Source organism: Setaria italica, chromosome I (genome assembly GCF_000263155.2).
Source record: "Setaria italica strain Yugu1 chromosome I, Setaria_italica_v2.0, whole genome shotgun sequence".
NCBI lineage: Eukaryota > Viridiplantae > Streptophyta > Magnoliopsida > Poales > Poaceae > Setaria > Setaria italica.
In genome coordinates, this window is record NC_028450.1 from 35,350,646 (window position 1) to 35,372,471 (window position 21,826).

Sequence of the window (21,826 nt, forward strand, 5' to 3'; positions counted from 1 at the left end):
CCCCGCGGCGCTTGGTAGCGTAGCCCTGGCTGGCTAGCGTAGCCCTACGCAGAAGGTCGCCATGAACTGGGGTCTGAGGCTCCTGGCTTCTCTTTGGGTCAGGTCAGCTCGCACGTTCGTACGCGGCATACGTGTCCGTGAGGGACGGGACGGGACGCACGGGACCGAGCCACTTGCTCCTCGATCGGTTGCCCTGCTTTGTTTCGCCCGCGTTCGAATTCGCACTGACTTTGAAGCACGCAGGCAGGCAACAAAAGCTACCAGCAGTAGCGTTTCACTTTTGCGTTCGCGGTCGCAGTCAGCCAGTCGCAGACACAGGATGCACGCCGCACGTGGTCATCATCCGTCGACGCTGATGGATCTGAGCTCCCGATCGACGCAGTCAGTCACGTACTGGAAGTTTCAAATCTGTTTTTAGTTTGGCAAAATGAATTACTCCAACGGGTTTAGCCGTTTAGGTTACGTGCAGTGTGCACAGCAATTTGGGATTGTAGCTAGCTACAGTAGTTATTGGTTCTTTGCTATTGACAAGGACTCAGGCGCAAGCCGGGGGCGGAAGAGAAGAATCTGTGGACGGGCGGGCGGCGGGGCGGGGGCAGAGACTGCACGCAGGCCGAGGAAGGAAGGAAGGGCCTTTGAGCAGGAGCCGCAGAGGAAATGCGCGCAGGGAAGAAGCGGGGGGAAATGAATGATGAGGCACTCCATTACGCTATGATTGGGGGGCGCCCCAAGGAGAAGCAACAAGCGATCGAGTAGCAGCAGCTGCCGCAGCAGCTACCCACCAGCTAGCCAGCCAGCCTAAACAATTGCTGCTAGGCCTGCCCCGCTAGGGGCAGCAGCAGGTGCGGCAGGTGCAAACAGTGGCCATGGCCGGCCGTGGGCCGCGCATGGCATGGCTGGCGAGAGAGAGGGAGAGGGAGGTCGCGAGAGGTCTCATCACGTCAAGCGAACGCGACGCGGGCAGAGGAGTGCCGGGCTGTGGGATGGGAGCTGGCGAGCTGCTGTGGCTGGGCGCTGTGGCCTGGCCTCGGTCGCTGCGATCGAAAGGCAGCGGCAGCGTTGGCGGCCAATGGGGTTACCACCCATCCGTCCGTCCCCGAGCCCTGACGGCGACCAGACGCCCGCCCGCCCGCCCGGCATTCAAGGCCCCAACCGCTGTCCTCCTTTTCTGCTCTCTCTGCTGCGGCCTCCGGCCACACACCATCTCTCTCCCTCTGCATCTCCAACCACGGCCATGCTACTTTTCGGCTTTTTCCAAGGTTAAAATATATGTGGCGGTAAATAAAATAAAATGCAACATGTGGTCTTTGAGCTATAGTAAAAAAATGCAGTTTTTATCGTCAGCATAGTAATGTAGGAGTACGCGTTGAGACCAGAATCAGATGATTGATTACCTACTGCTTCAGACGCGTGACGTGAGACTGAGCGACTGACTAACCATCAATCCTCTTTGTTTGGAAACTGATCGCCGCCCATTTCCGGCACTGTACGGACGACGACGCCCCGAGCTCACATGCACGCACGAGAGGAGCGAGGCAGCGAACATGCCATGGACGTGACGTGACCTCCGCGTCGTGCTCGCCTCCCTTCTCTGCTTTTCTTTTCTGCGCCACCGTGACATGACGGCATGACGCGTTGCTCCGAAAAAATTTGCCGCTTCCTTCTTCGTCGGGACTCACAAGGCCACAGCAATCACCACAGGCCTCTAGTATCAATGGGCCGTCCGGCCTACCTGTCTGTGGCACAGTCCGCCCGCCGCCCCGCCAGCAACGTGGTAGACAGCCCACAGCCCACGGCCCGAGTTCACACTCTGTGGCCCATGGTCTTTGTTGGACCAACTAACTCATGGGAGTCGGCTCTCAAAAAAAAAAACTCATGGGAGTCGTCGTGGACCCAATTGGGCTAACCTGCAGAGTGCGGCGGTTTTCACTTGTCTGGCTTCGCGTGTGCGCCTTTCCCTTCCATTCTCGTCGAAGTGGGTACAGTCCAAGGAAGCCGCGAGGTTCGCGGGGGCGAAGAGAGGTCGGCGCGATTCGGAGATGGGCAAGGGCGGCGAGCTGTGGGACGACTCCGCGCTGGTGGACGCCTTCGACCGCGCCGTCGCCACCTACAAGGTACGCTTGCTCGGCCCCGGTCCCGACGGCTTCCCGGATCGCTGCCTCTCGCCGCAACTAGTGCTGCTAGGGTTTAGGGTTTTGAGGGCTTTGCGGGACGGCTTGGAATGGGCAGGGTACGCTGTAGATAGGTGGTTGGGTAGGTGGGGTGGGCACTGGAGATTTGGATTGGGGGTTGGAGAGCTGAGTCGATTTTGCTCTATTGGTTTCGCGATTACGAATTCATCTAGGGAATGTCATGTACATGTATCTCCCCCCTTTTCTGCAATTAGTTGGAATGTTTGTCTGCATCGGGATAACGTTGACGATTGGCAGGAAATGCATGGCAAGAGTAACCGAGCAACGCCATGTGAGGATGAAAAGCCAGAACATGCTGCTGCTGCTGCTGCTGCTGCTGCTGCCACTGCACAAGTAGAGGAAGCCGTCACTGCTGAAACAGCGGATGAGTAAGTAGACTGATGCTTCTAGCTTCACTCGGTGTTGACAATTCGTTGTGTGGTGGACTGGTTGTTAGTTTGTGTCTATGCTATCTGAAACAAATGCAGTGTTGCGTTGTATTAGTACTTACTGATGGTAATGCTTAGAATTGCATGATTGTTGCGGTCAGTACAAAGAGAGTAGCCAGATGGAAAAAAAAACACATGTTTGCTGTTACCATCTTTGTTCCTGGATGTTCTATTTGGAGCTCACTTTTTGAGTAATGGAGAGAATTTAGGGTATGTTTGGTACAACTCCATCTGATTATGATTTTCCATGGGAGCTGATTCTCTGATAGAAGTGATTTTGTGGCTGAGGGTGATTCTCTTTGATTCTCTAGCATAAACTCTTAAAATCAGGATGTAAAATCACTTCACAGAATCAGGAGAAGCTACTTTTTTCAGCTCCTAGCCTCTTAGTTCATTTCAGAGAATCACTTCACAGAATTAGCAGAAAATCACTTCTCTCTGAAAAATTGTTTGGTAGAGCTCCTGCTGGATTCAACAGGGAATTAGCTCTGGGAGCTCTGCCAAACGCACCCTTAGCTTGGGAGTGACAATGTTATGCAATCATCAATTAGGCATGTATTTTCTTCAGAACCTGACCATCACAAATTGTTCTTTAAGGCCATCTACTTTTGTCAACTGAATGTCTACCCGATACTCACAACGATTCAAAGAATATTGGAGAGCATGCCCATTTGTCATTTGTGTAGGAGAAACCTTAGAAGTAGTCAGATTCCGCCATGATCTTGTATTTGCTAAACCCAACCCCTTTTTGTGGAAAACTAGTCACCAGATGTTGCCAGACAGTTTGTAGTAAATCATTTTACCTGATTAGTACCAATACTGCTAAGTGTCAGATTACTGGTGGTGCTGAGTTATTTCATTGAGAAAATTGCGAAACTCACCTGCAAGCTATGGGGGTTCAAATACCCTCCTGCATCTCAATTCCTACTACAAGTTTTATATGTTTTCAAATACCCCCATGTGCCCATTGACCAACTGACGTGATTGTTGCATAGCCTCACAGATGATTGTCTATTCCCTAATGAGCTTGCCAAATAGTTTTCTCAGAGTTTGACACGCTCGCCATCGATATCAAACCTATTTCCCCCAAGTTTGGGTGCCATCGCTTCCCTACATGATTGTCCTACTTGAGCGAGTTTAGGAAAACTTATTCATGCATGAAGCATCTCTAGCACCTCATGGTTCGTGAGACAACTCAGATTGACGCTAGAGGCCAAACTATAGGTACATTGGCTGGTCAACGGGCACATGGGGGATTCAGAAAACACAAACATGCGGTATGAGATTGTAAGGAATTGAGATGCGGATGGGTATTTAAAAACCCCAACCCCTCCCTCCAATTCACTTGCTGGTGTTTTTCCCTATTTTATTTCCAGTTTTGATACACATGGAATGCACAGCAGACTAAAGATGTTACCTTTTCTCTTCAACCTGATCTATCTTTCACATTTGCTGCATGCGCGTTTGTCATTTATGTACCCAATTTTAAATTCTTATGGTATTCTCTTGGTATCCATTCTTGTGAGAAGTGATCAAGTTTAGTTTCTTTTGTGCATTTTAAAGGCACAGAGAGAAAGATGCCAACCGTGATAACACAGCCTGTGGTATGGCGGAGACACCACAGCTGCCCTCTGAAGAAAAACAAGCAGTTGAGCAAGCTCCTCTTCAAGAAACTGATCCAGGCAAAGAGACACATGTTCCAGAGTCTAAGGCAATCTCAGATGCTACAGATGCTGATGGAAATGTCAGCTCAAGCCAGCAAACATGGGAGTACAACGAATTGCTCAGACAGTACTATGAGCTTGAGGAGAAGAGTCGGAATGTTCTTCAGCAACTCCAACAAGCGAACTACTGGAATTATCAAGCATCAGGATATTCTTCTACAACCCAACAGCAGCAAATTCCTGCCTATAGTGCCACAGCTCCAGATCCTCACTCTTCAACCACTCAATCCTCATGCTGCTACTGGAATGTGCCCCTGGTATCTGTCTCCTGCTGTTCAGCTGGCCAACCAAGTGAAGGTTCTGCTAGTATGCCACCTAGTGGTGGCTGCAGCGTATCATTGACTTGTAGGTGCCTAGTTTGGTTCTGTGCTTTGTTCGTCTTTTCATATAGATCCTGCCTATTCCTTTGCCTGTATATAGATTACATGATGTGCTTTTTTTCCAGGTGACCAGTGCCCTGGTGCAAGCACCACATACCCTAGCATTTCAAACTCCATGCAGCTCCCAACAAAGTTATCTCCCAATGATGATCAAGTTGCCAAGGCTGCAATGATGACCGCTGAAGGTGCCTTGAATTTTATGAGAAGTACAGTGGCTGGACAGCCTGGCTCCCAAGGTAAGTAACTTCTTGTTTGAGTTGCTGAAGAACATTCTGACTGTGCTTCTTCTGCAGATGTCTCAAAATATGTTTGAATCAGGATGCCCCAAAAACTCACATTCTCCTGCAATACTATGTTGTCTCACAAGTCACCTTTTCTCTTCAATGTAGGAAACGAGTCAGAAACTAGAAAGGAGGAAAACACAAGTATGGGCATGAACCCGAACCTTGACATAACTGGAGCAGATAGTGATCTTGCCACTCTCTTAAATGCATGGTATGCGGCTGGGTTCTACACTGGCAGGTAATCCCTATCCCTTGAACTTTGGGTTTTGACCGTGCTTGGATTGCATGATGCCTTCTGTATCTCTGCATTAGTTTGTATCCCTTTGGCAAACAATCATACATGCTTCTTAATGCTTGTAGCTATCCGCACATTTTGGATTGTTATTTGCATTCACATATCTCCATTAATGCTAAGACATAGCTCCTGCCTCCTGCCCATGTTTCAAAAAAGAGCACACTTATTTGCACTAATAATTAAGGAAATATGAAGAGATTGCTTTTATTGATTGACATAAATTATTTAGGGATATAAGATCTTCAGAAACCATGAAGTTTTTAACTCAAAGCGCAATTTTATATTCTATCACACCTGTAAATCCATCAATTCAATTTATTATCTGAATTCTGACACTTTGATTCTTGATGCCATTTCTGGCACCGCTTGTTGCCATTGTACAATATATTCTATCATGGATCTGAAATGCCTGAATTCTGTTTATAGGTACCTCGCGCTCCAATCTACGAAAAATTCAAAACAATAGTTTATGAGGAGGGCCATGGTGTGGTAGATTTCTAAAAAAAAAATGTCAGTTATTGTTTCACCCATGTTGCCAGTGCGGCAATGCCCCCTACGGATGAATGTATCTACTCAATTTGTTATGTAACTGGACATTCCGATGGAGCCGTGCTGTTTTGCGCTTACTAGTGCTTTTTCATGCTAGAATCACGGTATGCTCATGTATGAACCTGTTGTTATTTGACAGAAAAGGCGGTGAAACGAGTAATTGCCTCAGTTTTCTAGCCCTCATGTATAAGAACTGGTAGCATTGTGAAATTGCTTTTGCAGTTACTGCTGGTGGTGATGTCTAAGAACGCCCTGACATCTGTAACCAGTTGTGCCCGGGATGCCATTTGTGCTACTTCGAAGTCGAATAGCTTCACATATCCCTGTTCTGTTTAGCAGCTTCCATCCCATCCCCAGTTGTCGATTGCAGGATTAAGCAGCGCGACCAGAAAGTGTTTGGTTCTTGTGGTTTGTCAGTTGCGCCACGTGTGAATCCTTTTAACCCGGAGCTGTTGTGATATTGCCCGCCGACCGGCCACGCCTGCCCCGCGCGTCGTGATGTTTGGCGGTGGTGGTCGGTACACGGCACCTTTCAAAAGTCGTGGCATGTGTGACTCGTCGTCGGCCCGGTAGGGAATAAGGAATTTTCTGCATCATCTGTGTACGTACTCGTTGGGGCGTTGACCCAGCTTGTGCGTCTTCTCCAAACTGCCAAGTCGGAGCATGTGGTGAATGCTGTACAGCCCTAAAAAAAGAGAGTAGAATTTGGCAAAGCAATCTCTTCTTGATCTCTGCCATTTGAGGAAGAAGGTGTTGCAATATTCTCATTCATCCATTATGGTTAAAAATACGCAAATATCACTGAAAAGTTCAATTCTAAAAAAAAGTATACACAAATATCATCATACTAGATTGAAAAGGACGTGGTAACGGGGTTTATGGTTGGTCTAGAAGCAATAACCGGGGTGGCAACAAAAGAGGCCGCAACTACAAGGCACCGCAGGAGAACTCGCCGCGAAGCAACGACGCGGAAAGACAAATCCAGCCAAGAGGAGCCGCTCGCCGCTGTTGGATTATTCCGTTCCTCAATTCCGTCGCGGAGGTACGCTGCCCTGCGCCCCCAACCCCCCTGCTCCTAATCCGCTTCTCCTGCTCCCCCCGAAATTCCGCATCCAGTACCCCGGATCTTTCCCCGCCGCTTCCCTCGAATTTTCCTCTCGCAACCCGGTTCATCTCCTCTCTCTTCCGCCGCTGCTGCGCCCCAGGCCGGAGTCTTCTCTCGTCGGGGGGCGTCAGTGTCCTTCGCCTCTACTGGTGCTGGACTGCCGTCGGGTGGAGATCGGCTTGGATCAGCTCTTTTCTAGTTTGTTGGTGGTGGTGAGTAAACCCTAGCCTCCTTGGACGGAATCTTCTAGGAGTTCATTTTGCTTTGCGGATTTGGTAATCGAAACCACGTACATGGTCCAACTAGGTTTTTCTTCCATAGCGCGCAATATTAGTCCACCCAAGGTGCAATTTAGTGTCCAGAACTTGGGGGAGTTTCAACGCCCGCGTGAAATTGGCCCTGGCCCTGAGATTTAGACTAGTCATCACGTCCATGTGTTATCTTACTGTGAGATGAGATGCCCTGTTTTGGGACTAATTTTGGGGTTTCTGCAGCGAAAATGAGTGACAACCTGATGGACAAGGTTAGCGCCTTTGGGGAGCGCCTCAAGATCACCGGGACGGAGGTCAGCAAGAAGATGACGGCCGGCATGAGCTCCATGAGCTTCAAGATGAAGGAGCTGTTCCAGGGGCAGACTCCGGCCGACAAGATTGTCGAGGACGCCACTTCGGAGAACCTGGACGGGCCTGACTGGAACTCAAACTTGGAGATTTGCGACCTAGTCAACACGGAGAAGGTTAACAGCGTGGAGCTCATCCGTGGCATCAAGAAGCGGATCATGCTGAAGGATGCCAGGATCCAGTACCTCTCCTTGATCCTGCTTGAGACTATTGTGAAGAACTGCGAGAAGGCCTTCTCGGAGGTTGCGGCTGAGCGGGTTCTTGATGAGATGGTTAGGTTGATTGATGACCCTCAGACAGTTGTGAATAACAGGAACAAGGCCCTTATGCTGATTGAAGCGTGGGGGGAGTCTGGTGATGAGCTACGCTACCTGCCGGTCTATGAGGAGACCTACAAGGTTTGCAACACAAGCCTTCATTTTGGTTACCCTTGTTTCAACCGAACCAACTGCACAACTTGTGTTATGTTTCAATCAACTCAAACTATTATCACACAGCAGTGGTTCATTTCTGCTACTTCATGCCAAAAAGAAAGTAAAAATAGTCTGTGCTCCATGGTGCAAGTGCAAGTATAGAGAACAATCCTATTCAGGAGCAACACGCTGAAGTGAGGTTGCTATAGAGCATTACATTGCTTCATTCACTGAGCATATGCTTCACGTGGATTTCATACTTTTAGTACTTTGGATTTATGGACATCTTTTTATGGTTATAGTTTTGTACGTCCAGCCAAGGTCACCAAGTACTTGAATTACTAGACCTTAGGCAGCATCAGTATCATTCCTATCTAGGTATATTATTTACAGGTTGTTTTCATGTCAGATTTGATGTTGTTACTTCCTCTACAATCTCTTACCTGATTATTTTAGACATGGGTACAATATCTAATTATGTCATTGAATACTCCTGGTTGTATTTTAGAAAGAAAAACTATGATTTGACATGGAAGGCCTTGTGATGTCATCCTTCCGAATATATTTGCAGTCAAGTTTTAAAGGTTTGGTTGCACTTGCACGCATTCTGGGACACAATATTTGGGAGGGGGAGTACTGCAAAATAGCAATATGATTTATCCTTGTTCAGTATGTTTTGTACTTCAATAACCAAAGTAGTCCTTACCAATTTCTATAATATAACATGATCATTTCCTTCTTGTGTAGAGCTTGAAATCAAGAGTGCGGTTTCCTGGACGTGACAATGAGAGCTTGGCCCCCATATTTACTCCCCCACGATCAGTTGCTGAAGCTGACATTGATGCAAACTTGCAGCAGCAGGCATTTGAAGATGTGCATGTTCATACATATACTGCTGAAGAAACAAAAGAAGCATTTGATGTTGCTCGTAACAGCATAGAACTTCTTTCAACTGTTCTTTCCTCTTCCCCTGAGCAGGATGCTTTGCAGGTAATTACATTCTCTGTACTTGTGTCCCAATTTCATTTATTTTTTTATTACATTTGCCTAGGTTCTCTACCACCATGACATTAGTAGCTATTTCCACACATGAGATCTTTTCCTCATGGATCTGCAGTAAAAATGGTCTTGAAATTTGGATATTGCTTGTGTCGTGTTGTTGATTGAAAATACTTGGTTGATGTGTTTCTCATGCTGTACCTGAACTATGGTGAGTTGGTGACAAAGTGATAGGGTACTTTATTTACAAGTAAAATATTTTTATGTTCATGTTAATTGCTAATTTAATATAATGCTTACTTTATACAGTCCCTTTAGAAATCAGAATGATTAAAAAATTACTCCATGTTGCTTTTGTTGAGCAGTGTGCTAACTGCTTTCCTTGTTACAATCACATTCACTGCATTAGCAACTCCATCCCATGTAGGATTAGGGAGAATATTTCAAAATATTTACTCCTTTTCTGTTGTACATCAACGAACTAGTTGATTTTGTACTGTGCTTTAACATGCTTTACTAAAGGCAAACTGCGACTAATGAAGACTTTACTAAGCACCATTATTTGTTAAGCAAGTGCAAACTCTGTAAAGAGAGTTCTGACTGATTTTGTTACTGTCACAGGATGACTTAACATCCACTCTTGTGCAACAATGCCACCAATCTCAGCACACTATCCAGAGAATCATCGAGACGGTTGGTGACAATGAAGCTGTGCTCTTTGAGGCCTTGAGTGTGAACGATGAGATCCAGAAAGTGCTGTCCAAATACGAAGAGATGAAGCAACCCAGGGCCTCGGAGAATGCAGAACAACGTCCAGTGGTTATACCGATTGCCACGGAACACGAAGATTCCGCTGCTGTTGGCAATGAAGATGCCCTGGTCAGAAAACCAGCTGCTGCAAGGGCAAGGTCAGGTGGGGATGATGATATCCTGGATGATCTCGACGAGATGATATTTGGCAAGAAGGGAGGTAGCAGTTCCCAGGAAGCGCCGAAAAAGCCAGATCCGAAGAAAGATGATCTCATCAGCTTTTAAGCACATTTCCAATATCGCAGCCAGTACTTGCTATTTTATGGTGCTGCACTCAGTCGGTAGAAGATTGCAGATTCTGTAGGATTTGGATCGCTTGTTTATTTGCATACGATCATACCTGCCCCTTTTACAGTTTGTTCAGTTGTTAAGTTGCTGCACTCTCTGAATCCTCTGGTTTCATGGGTGAGCCCATGAATGTATTGGATGGTGAATTATGCTCTGATGGAAAAAAAATATGTTGACTGAATCTTTGCTCCTCCCTTGGGTAAGCACATCACGGCTCCAAGCTCATGTCTTCTGCTCTGGCTAATCGAGCAAATGTTCGTATATGCCATTCATCTCTCTATGCCAGCGTTGTGGACTGCGAGGAAAAGAATTGGCATATGATGAGGTCAAAATCGGCCAATCTTATTGACGTCACATAGAAGGAGCATGCGCGTACAAAGCGAATGGATACATCTTAAAATCTCGGTACGTCATGTTTGTTTCACGGTCACACACATAAACTATCTGAATGGTACACGATGCCACTACCAAATGAATTGCACGTAGCAAGCCAAGGCTCTGAGCCTAACTGCTCAGGCTGTCTCAGTTGCGGCGAGCTTGGCCCGCAGCTCTCTCCTCAGTATTTTCCCCGACGCCGACTTGGGGATGGAGTGGGTGAAGTATACCTTGTGCAGCCTCTTGTAGAACACCACCTGAAAAATCGGCACTCGCGTGCGCAAAAATGTGATCAGGAACAGCTACGGTGGCGTCCATCAAGCATTTTGGAAGATGGCGACGCGATCATGGCACACCTGCTTGGATACGAACTCCTTGATGGCATCCTCGGCGATGTCGGAGTCGGCGGCGCGGACCACGAAGGCGACCGGGACCTCACCGGCGGCGTCATTCTTTTGCCTGCCATTCGCATAATCCAGTCAATTCTTCCCTCTGTGTGATTTGATGGTTTCGAAGCAAAACCGAAATGGTGATCTTACGGGACGACGGCCGCGTCGGCGATGGAAGGGTGGGCGAGGAGCAGCGCCTCGAGCTCGGCCGGTGGCACCTGCACGGGTGTCACAGCTGCACTTCTCAGCATCGAAATTGAAACGGACATACGGCAAAAATGCCGAAACAGTTACTGGTAGTCTGGTACATGCTTGTCAGGTGCTGGTTTTTCGGGCGTGCTCCGTACCTGGAATCCCTTGAACTTGATGAGCTCCTTGACGCGGTCGACGATGAAGACCTCGTCGTCGTCGTCGACAAACCCGATGTCGCCGGTGTGGAGCCAGCCGTCGACGTCGATGGTCCTCGCGGTGGCCTCCGGGTCGTTCAGGTACCCTGCGCCGCGACCGGGCCACGCGCACCCATCAGTCAGTCAGTCACCCGTGCACCGCGCGATGCACGTGGAGCAACGAGCAAACGCACTTGCAGCTGGCACTTATTACCGGTACGTTAAGCAGTGTCATATTGGATGTTCGGATGCTAATTAGATAGATTAAATATGAATTAATTATAAAACTAACTCTGTGCTAATTTGTGAGACAAATCTATTAAACCTAATTAATCTATCATTAGTAAATGGTGTAGCACCACGTTGTCAAATTAGTTTAATAGATTCGTCTTGCGAATTAAACTCCATCTATGCAATTAGTTTAATACTCTTAATTAGCATCCAAACATTCAATGTGACATGTGCTAAACTTTAGCAGGGTATCCAAACAGAGCCTAATATTACCTTTCATGATCTGCGGGCCCCGGATGCAGATCTCGCCGGGGAGGTTGCGGCCGAGCGAGAGGCCCGTGTCCGGGTCCACCACCTTGAGCTCCGCGTTGCGCACCACCGTGCCGCACGACCCCGGCTTGGCCGGCGACGGCTCCCTGGCGAACGCCGGGCACATGGACAGCACCGGACCGGCCTCCGTCATCCCGTACCCCTGCGCAACCACGCTAGGGGTCAGGATCGATCACGTCCATTTCGTCCAAAATCACGGCGAAACCGGGCGGTTTCGCAGGGCTCTTTCCTTTGTTCGCGCGCGGGCGATCGCGGCGGCATGGCGTCGCGTGTGGAGAGTGGCGACTGGCGACGCGTCGGACCGTGCGCCGAGCTGCGGGTGTTGTTGACAGTGTGGTAGCTGGAACGAGAGGCTCAGGTGTATTCCATCGGGTTCCGTTGGTTTTCCCTGGGCCCCGGGCTACACGTTGCGATCAGCCAGCAACCAGCATTGCAATCATCAACGCCAGGTCGCCGGCGACGCGTACGTTCCTCCCCCAGGCATTGGCACTTTGAGGTAGATGTGAAAATTTTCACGGCGTGCACGTACGGCCCCATCCAGCAAGTACCCAACACTCGCTGCCCTCAAAAAAAGTACCGAACACTCGTGTTCCACGCTACCATTTAATTAGGAATGGCAATGTCTATTTGGAGAGTGTTTTGGGTCCGATCCTTAGCTACCTCAGCTCGCAAAGAAAGTTTCTGAATGATGGTATATCCTAGCTACGACAACATCAGGAGAGGTAAGTTAAAATCATTAGGTATGTGCCCGAATTCTATGTTAATTGAGATTTTCAGTGTTGTATCTCTTTTTTTTTTAAAAAAAAGATGGCTGTCGAATAAATTTAAATGGTGCGCTGCTAATTGAGATGCCACGGCATTATCTATATTCCTAGTTCAAATTATTGGGCATGTCCCATAATGATGCAAAGAGACAAAAATTATTGGGTGTGTCCCATATAATGACGTAAAGAAACAAAGATAAGGTTGTATTTGGATCCATTAGTGCTAATAGTCACTCTTTAGGTTACTAAGAGCAACTCTAGCAATATCCTCCTTGAAAATATATGTGAAGATCCGTACTTCATTTATTTTAAATTGTAGGTCGTTTTGACTATTTTTCTATGCATCTAGATATATATGTTATATCCAGATACATAGAAAAATTTATGCATCTAAAAAAGATAAAACGATTTATAATTTGGAAATTAGTGAATACTAATTTTAGCTCTAGTACGAACGATCCATTTAACGACGTTGTTCGTGTCCTTAAAAATCACTGCAGCAGGAACCTCACCATAAAAAGAAAGTGGTCAAGTGGACACTGACCTGCCCGAAGATGGCCTGCGGCACGCGCGCGCGGAGCGCGTCGACGAGCTCCTTTCCCAGCGGCGCGGCGCCGGAGAGCACGATCCTGATGGAGCTCAGGTCGTACTTCTCCAGCGCGGGGTTCTTTGCCAGCGCGAGCACCAGCGGCGGCACGACGGCGGCCATCGTCACGCGCCACCGCTGGATGCCCTCCAGCATCGCGCCCATCTCGAACCTGGGCATCAGCATCACCGCCGCCCCGGCCCGCAGCGCGCACAGCAGCACCGAGTTGAGCGAGAAGATGTGGAAGAGCGGCAGCACGCAGAGCGCGACGTCGCCCTCCCGCATGTACAGGTTCGGGTTCTCGCCGTCCACCTGCTGCGCCACGCCGGACACCTGCCCGCCGTGCGTCAGCACCACGCCCTTGGGGAGCCCCGTCGTGCCCGACGAGAAGGGCAGCGCCACGGGGTCGTCCGGGGATATGGACACCTCCGGGAGGGTAGCCTCGTCGGCGGACGCCACCAGCTCCCAGAACGCCAGGCAGCCCTCCGGTGTGTTCGCCGCGTCGTCGATGGTGACGACGGTGAGGGCATTGCCATCGCCGCCGTCGTCGCTTGCCGCGCCGATCCTCGGGAAGGCCTCGTGGCGGAGCTTGTCGACGTAGGCGGATTGGGTGACGATGAGCCTCGCGCCGGAGGCCCTGAACTGCTTGTGGATCTCCTGCGGCGTGCAGAACGGGTTGCCGGCGGTGGTGACCGCGCCGAGGAAGGACGCGCCGAAGAAGGTGAGCACGAACTCGACGGAGTTCTGGAGCAGGATCATGACGCGGTCGCCCTGGCGGACGCCGAGGACGCGCAGCGACGCGGCGGCCCTGCGGCACAGGAGGCGCGTCTGGGCGTAGGTGTACGTCCTCCCCGTGGCCGCCGCGATGAGGCACGGCGCGTCCGGGAGCTCCGCCGCCCGGGCGAAGCAGTAGTCGTGCAGGGGCAGGTGGCTGGGGATCTCGATGTCCGGAAGCTTCGACCGGAACACGGTCACCTCCGGCGCCACAGCCGCCGGCGCCGCCTGCGGTTGCGGCTGCGCCTCCGGTGCTGCCACCGTGATCATCTCCTCTGCTTTTCACGAAACAGAGACCTTCTTTCTTGGAATGGCTGCCGACGACGGGCAGGAGGCTGCACTGAACTGCACGAGAAAACCCTTTCTTGCGAGTTCGTATCCGTGCTCGGGATTAGCTACACGGCGGTGTTGCTTGAGACTGAGAAGGAGAGGGGGAGGTGGAAATAAATACAGCAATAGACTAGCAGCCAGCAGGGGAGGTAGGCGGGAGCGCGCGCGCGCAGGCGCAATGGAGGTGGTAGGTATGACATGAGGCAACTGGCAAGGAGATGCGTGGAAGGGGTGCGTACACGCCCCGCATCGGCCGTCCCTGCCTACGAAAAATGCGCGCATTTTTTCAGTCCTAAATGCGAAGTCTTGCTAATTTCATGCCAAGCTGGAGTCATCTTACAATGTCCATGTTCTATCTCTCATTTTTGTTCTTCTCGGACCTGTGTCAACTGTCGAGAGCCGTTAGTCACTTTTCGCAGGGTTCGGCGCCGGTCTGTCCACGCATGACTTGCCACCGTCGTCCATCGTCCATGGCATGCCCGCCGGCGCCCATACGTCTTGGTCTTGGCTGTGGTTCGCTCGCACTCGCACGCGCAGTCGCACACTCGCACCTACCCTCTTCGTGCCCCGCAGCAAAAAAAAAAAAGCTTATCTGCAGCTGAAAGCTCATATCACAGCTCAGCTCGTGTTCCGCAAGCCCTGCGCACTGCTGCTTCCCCTGTGCGCTACAGGTAGATCTCGTGCTCCACCTGAGACATCAACCATGGAGGAGCAGCATGCAGTTCAGCAGGGCGTGGGCGCGTGGCGTTGCATGCGGATTCGATCAGCAAAGAGTCGCTGCGTGTCACTGCGCCGGAAACGATTCGATCCGCAAATGAGTCGCTGCGTGTCACTACGCCGGAAATGATTTGTGCTAGTACCTTAATTTTTGAGTGCTGGCGAGCATGAATGCTACCCGTACCACCTACCAGCACAAAAGGTGAAGTGGCCAGACCGTTAAAACCTATCACCACAGATGCATGACATAACACAATGCATTTCAATTTATATTGATGGGGAGGGCCAAAAGTTTCTAACTAGCTAAAAACTTAATCGTACGCATCATAATATATTTTTAACATGTATTAGACTATATATATGCAATTGTGTACGAGTTTCAAAATTTTTAGAAGTGATTTGCAATTTTCTAAGATTTAAACGTTATAACCATGTTTATGGAAATTAATTGCTATTTGAACTAAATATTTCACAAATAAGATTCAAAATTGCATTAAAAATGAAAATAAGGAAATATGTTCCATTTTAGCTCAAATCATGAAAGTACATGTGAAATTTCACAAGTGTTAATGTATTTATCACTTCTATTACAACTTTTGGTGGAAAAAAATTCTAATAATATGAAAATATGGTCGGAAAATTATATAAATTGGTATGGAGTCATTTTGTGAGTCTACAACCTTGATATAAAAATTTCAATATGGTTTACCAAAATTAGACTCTACATTATTCACAAATGTATACTTCACTAACAATATTTTATATAACTCAAGTCACACTTTAAGCTTGTCAACTAACTTAGCAAAAACAAATATCATATATATCCTAATATAATTTTTACATGTATAATACTATATATGTATATATATTCTGTTGTAAAAGATTCATTAACTTTTAAACTAATTTAATTGTCTAAAAATTAAAAAAAAAGAAAAATGTATATAGATTTGTGCTGGCGGGCGATAATGTCACCCGTCAGCACAGACACATCACCCGACGGCACAAAAGATCAAAAACTTTTGTGGACTCTGAGTACGGAGCCAAAAAAAAATTGGCGCGTTCGAGCAGAGCCACCTCTCCCTAATCTTCTATATCTCTCTCATCATTTTGCTCATCTTTATCTCTTTCACCTGCTCTTAAGTCCTCACATCTCTCTCTCTCATCTCTAGGAGCTGCAGCAATGAGGGCGGCGGATGGCGGGAGCCATGACCGAGCAGCCAGCCTGTGGGAGCTGGGGCCACGATGACCGGCGCGGCCGGGTGGCGAGCTCGCGCTAGGTTAGATCTAGCATGGGGTAGATGTAGGCTGCGCGACCTGCCAACGGAGGAGCAGCGACGGCGCGGGTGTTGATGCTAGCGGAGCGCGCTGGTGAGGGCGGGTCCTTCACGGGGCTGATGCAGGTGGCGGGGTAGCTGGTGGCTGCCGGCGCTGTCGAGGGAGGGCTTGCGGGGCAACCATTGCCGGCGGTGCGTTCGGCTGGTGGGTGCAGGACCCGACGGGGCAGCCGTGGATGGGGCTTACGTGAGCGGCCAGCGGTGGCAGGGCCCTGCGGGGCAGCTGGTGGCGGCCAGTGCCTCCAGGGGCAGGGCCTGGCGGGGCGGCCATCGCCAGAGGCACGTTCGGCCGGCGAGGCAGCCGTGGACAACGCGTTCGGCCCCCGGGGTGGCCTGTAGGTGGACGGCGGATGGAGTGGTCGACATGGGCGGCGGCGCGAAGCAACGCAAGCAATAACGCCAGGCGGCGGCGCGGCCTCTACGGCCAGTTTTTTTATTTTCTAAAAATATCTTTGTTGGCAGGCTTCCTAAGCACCTGCTAGCCCAAATCGTGATTGTGCTAGCGGGTAGACGTTCGCTAGCAAAGATGGGTTTTGACCGCCACCCCAAACGTTTTGTGGCGTAGTGTGTCAATCTGCCATGCGTGGCGGCTCGTGACCAAGAAAGCCCATGTAAATTGGTGACGGCGAGCACCATGCTGCAAACAGCGACGAGCAACTAGGGGTGCGCGGAGCCGCGTCACTATGCCAGGTAGAGCAGGCTGGGGAGCTTTGGAGCTGGAGAGATGCCGGTGGCCACGGCCTCATGGGCACCGTCGATGTGGCAGTTCACTGTGGCCACATGCATCATTTCGGGTGCAAGGCTCCTCGCGTTTTATGGCCGTGTGGGCGTCTCAAAGCGTAGGGTGTTGATGCGCATTCATACGAGGCACGCTGCATTCGGTTGCAACTAGACGTAGATGCGAGAGCCGATCTTGACTGCGAGTGGCGAGGTGACTCCGCCTACAATCCTGCAACCGTTGCCTCAGCTTTCCAATAACCTTATTTGTAACCAGCTCTCCGTATTATCGAAGCTGCTGCAGCTCTGCGGTCATTGTGAAATTTGGTAACGTGGTTACCAAGCTCGGCGTCCCACGGCTGCATGTTTATATGGAGGTAACAATGCCGAGATTACATGGAGTTTGTTTCAAATATAACTTGACTACCAAGCCAATATCTCTAAGCATATCTCTAGTATATCTCTAGGACTCTATCTCTAGGATTAGATGAGATCACAACTAATTCTAGCAGTCACTGCAGAATCACTGAAGTTGCCGAGTCAGATTGGTCTGCGTTTTAGCCAGTGCCGGGATTACCTAACGACTTTTGAACCGTGCCTACATTATCAAGAACACTGGTCCCGAAGAAGAAAAAGAAACATTGTGGAATGGGTACCTTTTGTTTTTGTTGAGCTGATTGTGATATGTGAAATTGTGTGCTACCATGAACGCAGACTCCTGTCGTTTTCAAGCATACGCCAGAGTTTGGGGATTGGTTGGTTTGCGATCAACTGTCGTGGCCAAACATGGTGCGGCTGTTTTGAGATGTCCGTTTGCCAAGCGCCAACAAAGCCTTGGAATGCTGGTCCCTGGCAGCAGGATCCTATGGTTCCAGTTTTCGATGCTTCATCCGATGCCCCAGTGTCCATTGCAGTGACTAGCATCCAGGCGGACGGATGAGGTGGACGCCACGCCAGGGATATCGAGCTTGATTTCACCTTGTTCTAGTGACATGGAGGCTGTCAGGCGGCACAACGCAGCAAGGAACCAGAAGGCGACGCCCTGTAGGGTAGTGCCCAAGTACCTGACGAGTTGTCGGAGACGCACCTCATCGGCGGAGATGGCGGTCACCTGGTACCCGAAGAGATGGAGGAGAGGAATGAGCCTATGAGGTACCGCCAGCGGAGAAGACGTTGCAGAGTAGCGGTGGCAGAAAGCGGAAGGGATCGGCATCACTGTGTGCCTAGGGTATAGATGTCCAGATGGTCCGTAGCCTGAGAGACCGCCTAGGAGCCTTTTTTTGGCCCGGTCCAACCGCGGCCTTGCATGGTAGCCTTCGTGCCCGTGCTGGCCCAGCCCGCTACCTAGCACGCTGAGCGGCCCAGCTCAGTAGCGGCCCGCCTCTCGCCAAAGGTCAGGAGCCCGGGGAGGGGGCTTATATAATCCCCCTCCCGGTGGCCACCCCCCTCCCCCAACCATAGTTTCATTCCCCACTCGCCGTTGCCTTCTCGCCTCTGGCTCTGGTGAGATCTCCGGCTCTCTGCATCGCGAGACCGCGACTCCGCTCCGCATCTTGCACCTCTTCCTCCTATCTCCTCCTCGCTACCTCACCTCCTCGGCTCCTCCTCTACTATCTTCTCGTCACCTCCTCTCCTCCTCCTCCTCCAGTTCGTTGCATCTCGCCGCAGTTTGTCGTTGTCTTTGCCGTCTCGTCATCACCCTCTCGTCTCTCATGGGCTCCGAGCTCCAGCTGTGTAGGTAACTGCCTAACCCTAGTCCCTAGATCTAGATCTTGAGTTCTTTACATCTCGTATCCGTGTTTATGTTCTTGTTATCATGTTCGTGTTTGTGTCCGTGTTCTTGACTTCCTTCACCTTCTTGGCTGCAGGTCTTGGGCTGGTGCACCGCGGGGCCGCGCGCCATTGAGGAATGGAGCTGTCGAGGGTAGAGGCGGGTTGTAGGACGAGGTCGTTGTGATGGATTACATGGAAGAGTACACCATCAATGACAACCTCATGGCCTGTGGGCTGCCCGGCAACAACGAGGATGACCTGATTGCCGGCGGTGAGGCATTGTTAAGTAGCTCTGTTGCTCCGATCAATGTGGATGGCAGTGATGATGTCGATGCTGCTGGAGGTGCAGGTGCTGGTGTCGGCTCGTCTGCGACTCAGACGTCATCCACCTTTACTGACACTAGCGGTTAGTTGAAGCATGTCAGTTCTGCTGCCCGGAACGACTTTGAGGAGATCTATGAGACTTTGCCCAACGGCAAGAAGGTGAGAATTGCTGCTAAGTGCCGTCATTGTTCTCGTGTTCTTTCTGGGCGTTCTTGTGCTAGTACTGGGCATTTGCTCCAGCACAAAAAGGTATGCGTGGCTAAAGCTAATCATGCTGCTGTAGTTCAGTCTCGTCTTTAGTTCAATGTTGATGATTCTTTCCATACCTAGGAGTATAAACCTTATGTTTCTTGTAGGGAGTTATGACATTTAATTGCTAGACTTGATTTGCCTCTCGGTTTTAATCGCAAAGATGCATTTGATGAGTATATTTAACGTGCTCACAATCCTCATTTTGCTAGTCTCTAGGCAAACCACGACTAGAGATTTAGAAAAGTACTTCTTAGATCGTCGTGCTTCTCTAATTTAATGTTTGAAATATGTTTCTTCTGTTTGTCTTACATCTGACATTTGGTCTAGCAATGCTAAGAAAGACTATCTTAGTGTTGTTGCTCATTTTGTTTGCGTTGATTGGGAGTTAGACAAGAAAATCATTGGTATTAGGCTCATTGATGTCTAACATTTAGTGCTAACACTGTTGAACGTGTTGAAGCAATTGTTACTAAGTTTGGTTTGAAGGATAAATTTTTTTCCGTGACACTTGATAATGCTTCTTCAAATGCTTTTGCCATGGTCAAACTCATTCTTAAATTTGTTGGTTACCTTGGTCCAGACCCTAAATCACTTGACAATCGCGATAAAGACAAAACATTGCATGGTCTCTTGCACCAGCACTGTGCTTATCATATTATTAACCTCATTGTCAAGTCTGGTTTGAAGAGAATCAAGTCTTATCTTGAGGCTTTTAGGACTACAATTTCTTATTTGAACTCTTCTAACCAACGCATTGCTAAATTTCATAACTTTTGCATTGTTAAGGGGGTACACCCTTGTAAGTTTGGTTTGGATATGGATATGATATGGAATTATACTTATCTCATGATCAAGCACCTTATACCATACAAATACACCTTCTCTATCTTTATTGGTGCTAATTATGGTTTGGTTAATGGTGAGCCACTACTAAGTGATGGTCATTGGACTGTTGCTGAGAAGATTATGGAGTTTCTTGAAATGTTTTATGAATCAACTTTGCTTTATCTGGTGTTTACTATCCAACAAGTCCTTTGATGTTGCATCATATTATTGACATTGCTAGTCATTTACATACCAAAGAGACTGATCCATTACTCATGAGCATTGTTACTCCTATGAAACTGAAGTTCCTCAAGTACTGGCAGAACATCCCTCTTTCGTATTCCTTTGAATTTATTTTGGATCCTAGAGCCAAGATGAGAGGTTTTTATAATGTTCTCCAGCTTCTTTCTCAGACTATTGGTGTTGATTATTCTAGTTACTTTAGTGAGGTAAAAAGTGAATTATATAAACTGTAAAATAAGTATGAAAACAAGTTTGGTGCAGTTAGGTTGCAGAGGCCCTCTCAAGCAGCAGGATCTACTGGTGACGGGTTCATAGACCTGGGATCCCCAACGGGACTGCCTTCCCGCGACACTTGACCCAACGAAGGGCACAACAACAATGTACACTTGGGCCGGCCCAGCTACGCGTAGCCAGGCCGAGGCCCTGATCTGACCACTGGCCAATTCCTCCGACCAGGAAGCCTAGTCAGCACCCCGACCGGAAGGAGCCAGTCGGGGGTGGGGCCACAATCCGACACCGACTGAGTTCTCCTAACCGAGTCCTCCCGACTGGGGATGCACCGTACCACCCATACCGCTCCCCCCGACCGACTCGGTCGGGGCTGACCGGGACAACCAACCAGGGATGGTGGGATGGATAACGAGGAAGCACCCGAGTCAGCCGGCTATACGCAGAACCGTACCACGCCACGGCCTGCGCACGTCTTGCATAGTGCCGCCATAAACCTACTAGCTACGACATAGTGGCCTGACGAGGAGAACAGGGACCAAGGACGCAGGCCATATCATACCCAACGACGTGGGCTTCGACAAGATTAGGCAGCGCCCGTACACTGACTCCTTATCCTTTCCGACCTGTAAGTCTGTTCTCTTGTACTATAAAAGGGGATGGACCCTCCACCTCTACGGCACGCACACTCTTATGTTCTTACACTCTTGCGCTTTCACACTCTCACACACTTAGCGCACGTCTAAGCTCCTGCCACTCTCTTCCACTGAGATGAGAACAAGGCCAGGACTCACACCCTTTCTCATCCTCCTCTCGTTTGTACCCCCACTGTAAACTTTGAGCACCCGAACTCAGGAATAAAGTCGACCGACTGACCCCGACTGGACGTAGGGCGCGTTGCCTGAACCAGTATATATCCTATGTCATTGTGTGCTAGGCCATATCCGATCTAACGCACAGCAAAACTACAAATATTTACTTGTCGGCCAGATTTCACACCAATAACTGGTAAGAAAAAAACAATATGGGGTAAGATATTTGGGGCTCTTGGTACTAGTTCCAGTGGTTTTAATTCTTCAATTGTTCTTGCATCTACATCTTCTCCTGCTATAGGATCTATTTTTGAGTTGTCTTCTTACTTGGACAGCGACACTATCACCT

General features: G+C 49.3%; 3 protein-coding genes across 4 annotated transcripts; 2 read left to right on the plus strand and 1 right to left on the minus strand.

Annotated features, from left to right (window-relative positions):
- Positions 1 to 1,954: 1,954 nt before the first annotated feature.
- On the plus strand, positions 1,955 to 6,062 carry LOC101768434 (AF4/FMR2 family member 4). The gene is made up of 6 exons (XM_004953503.2): positions 1,955 to 2,114; positions 2,430 to 2,560; positions 4,184 to 4,689; positions 4,790 to 4,960; positions 5,114 to 5,246; positions 5,730 to 6,062. The coding sequence occupies exons 1-6, from the start codon at positions 2,040 to 2,042 to the stop codon at positions 5,767 to 5,769; spliced, it is 1,056 nt and encodes a 351-aa protein (XP_004953560.1). The 5' UTR covers positions 1,955 to 2,039; the 3' UTR covers positions 5,770 to 6,062.
- A 676-nt stretch (positions 6,063 to 6,738) lies between these two features.
- On the plus strand, positions 6,739 to 10,268 carry LOC101767496 (TOM1-like protein 1). Of its 2 annotated transcripts, XM_004953501.4 has the most exons (5): positions 6,754 to 6,894; positions 7,058 to 7,169; positions 7,452 to 7,975; positions 8,738 to 8,980; positions 9,611 to 10,268. In XM_004953501.4, exons 3-5 carry the CDS (start codon positions 7,457 to 7,459, stop codon positions 10,022 to 10,024), a joined length of 1,176 nt encoding a protein of 391 aa, XP_004953558.1. In that variant the 5' UTR covers positions 6,754 to 6,894; positions 7,058 to 7,169; positions 7,452 to 7,456; the 3' UTR covers positions 10,025 to 10,268. The 2 variants fall into 2 exon arrangements, with proteins under 2 accessions (XP_004953559.1, XP_004953558.1); XM_004953502.4 differs by lacking the exon at positions 7,058 to 7,169 and having other exon boundaries at positions 6,739 to 6,894.
- A 137-nt stretch (positions 10,269 to 10,405) lies between these two features.
- Positions 10,406 to 14,399, minus strand: LOC101766826 (probable 4-coumarate--CoA ligase 2). The gene is made up of 6 exons (XM_004953498.4): positions 13,107 to 14,399; positions 11,742 to 11,940; positions 11,199 to 11,344; positions 11,002 to 11,069; positions 10,819 to 10,921; positions 10,406 to 10,719 (listed from the first exon to the last, which is right to left on the minus strand). The coding sequence occupies exons 1-6, from the start codon at positions 14,190 to 14,192 to the stop codon at positions 10,600 to 10,602; spliced, it is 1,722 nt and encodes a 573-aa protein (XP_004953555.1). The 5' UTR covers positions 14,193 to 14,399; the 3' UTR covers positions 10,406 to 10,599.
- Positions 14,400 to 21,826: the final 7,427 nt, after the last annotated feature.

Coding starts and splice junctions, on each gene's coding strand:
- LOC101768434 (XM_004953503.2), top strand. CDS start 2,040: ATGGGCAAGGGCGGCGAGCTGTGGGACGACTCCGCGCTGGTGGACGCC. Junction 4,690..4,789: donor CTGCAGCGTATCATTGACTT/GTAGGTGCCTAG, acceptor CTTTTTTTCCAG/GTGACCAGTGCCCTGGTGCA. Junction 4,961..5,113: donor TGGACAGCCTGGCTCCCAAG/GTAAGTAACTTC, acceptor TCTTCAATGTAG/GAAACGAGTCAGAAACTAGA.
- LOC101767496 (XM_004953502.4), top strand. CDS start 7,457: ATGAGTGACAACCTGATGGACAAGGTTAGCGCCTTTGGGGAGCGCCTC. Junction 7,976..8,737: donor TCTATGAGGAGACCTACAAG/GTTTGCAACACA, acceptor CTTCTTGTGTAG/AGCTTGAAATCAAGAGTGCG. Junction 8,981..9,610: donor CTGAGCAGGATGCTTTGCAG/GTAATTACATTC, acceptor TTACTGTCACAG/GATGACTTAACATCCACTCT.
- LOC101766826 (XM_004953498.4), bottom strand. CDS start 14,192: ATGATCACGGTGGCAGCACCGGAGGCGCAGCCGCAACCGCAGGCGGCG. Junction 10,922..11,001: donor GCCGACGCGGCCGTCGTCCC/GTAAGATCACCA, acceptor TGCGAATGGCAG/GCAAAAGAATGACGCCGCCG. Junction 10,720..10,818: donor AGGAGTTCGTATCCAAGCAG/GTGTGCCATGAT, acceptor CCGATTTTTCAG/GTGGTGTTCTACAAGAGGCT.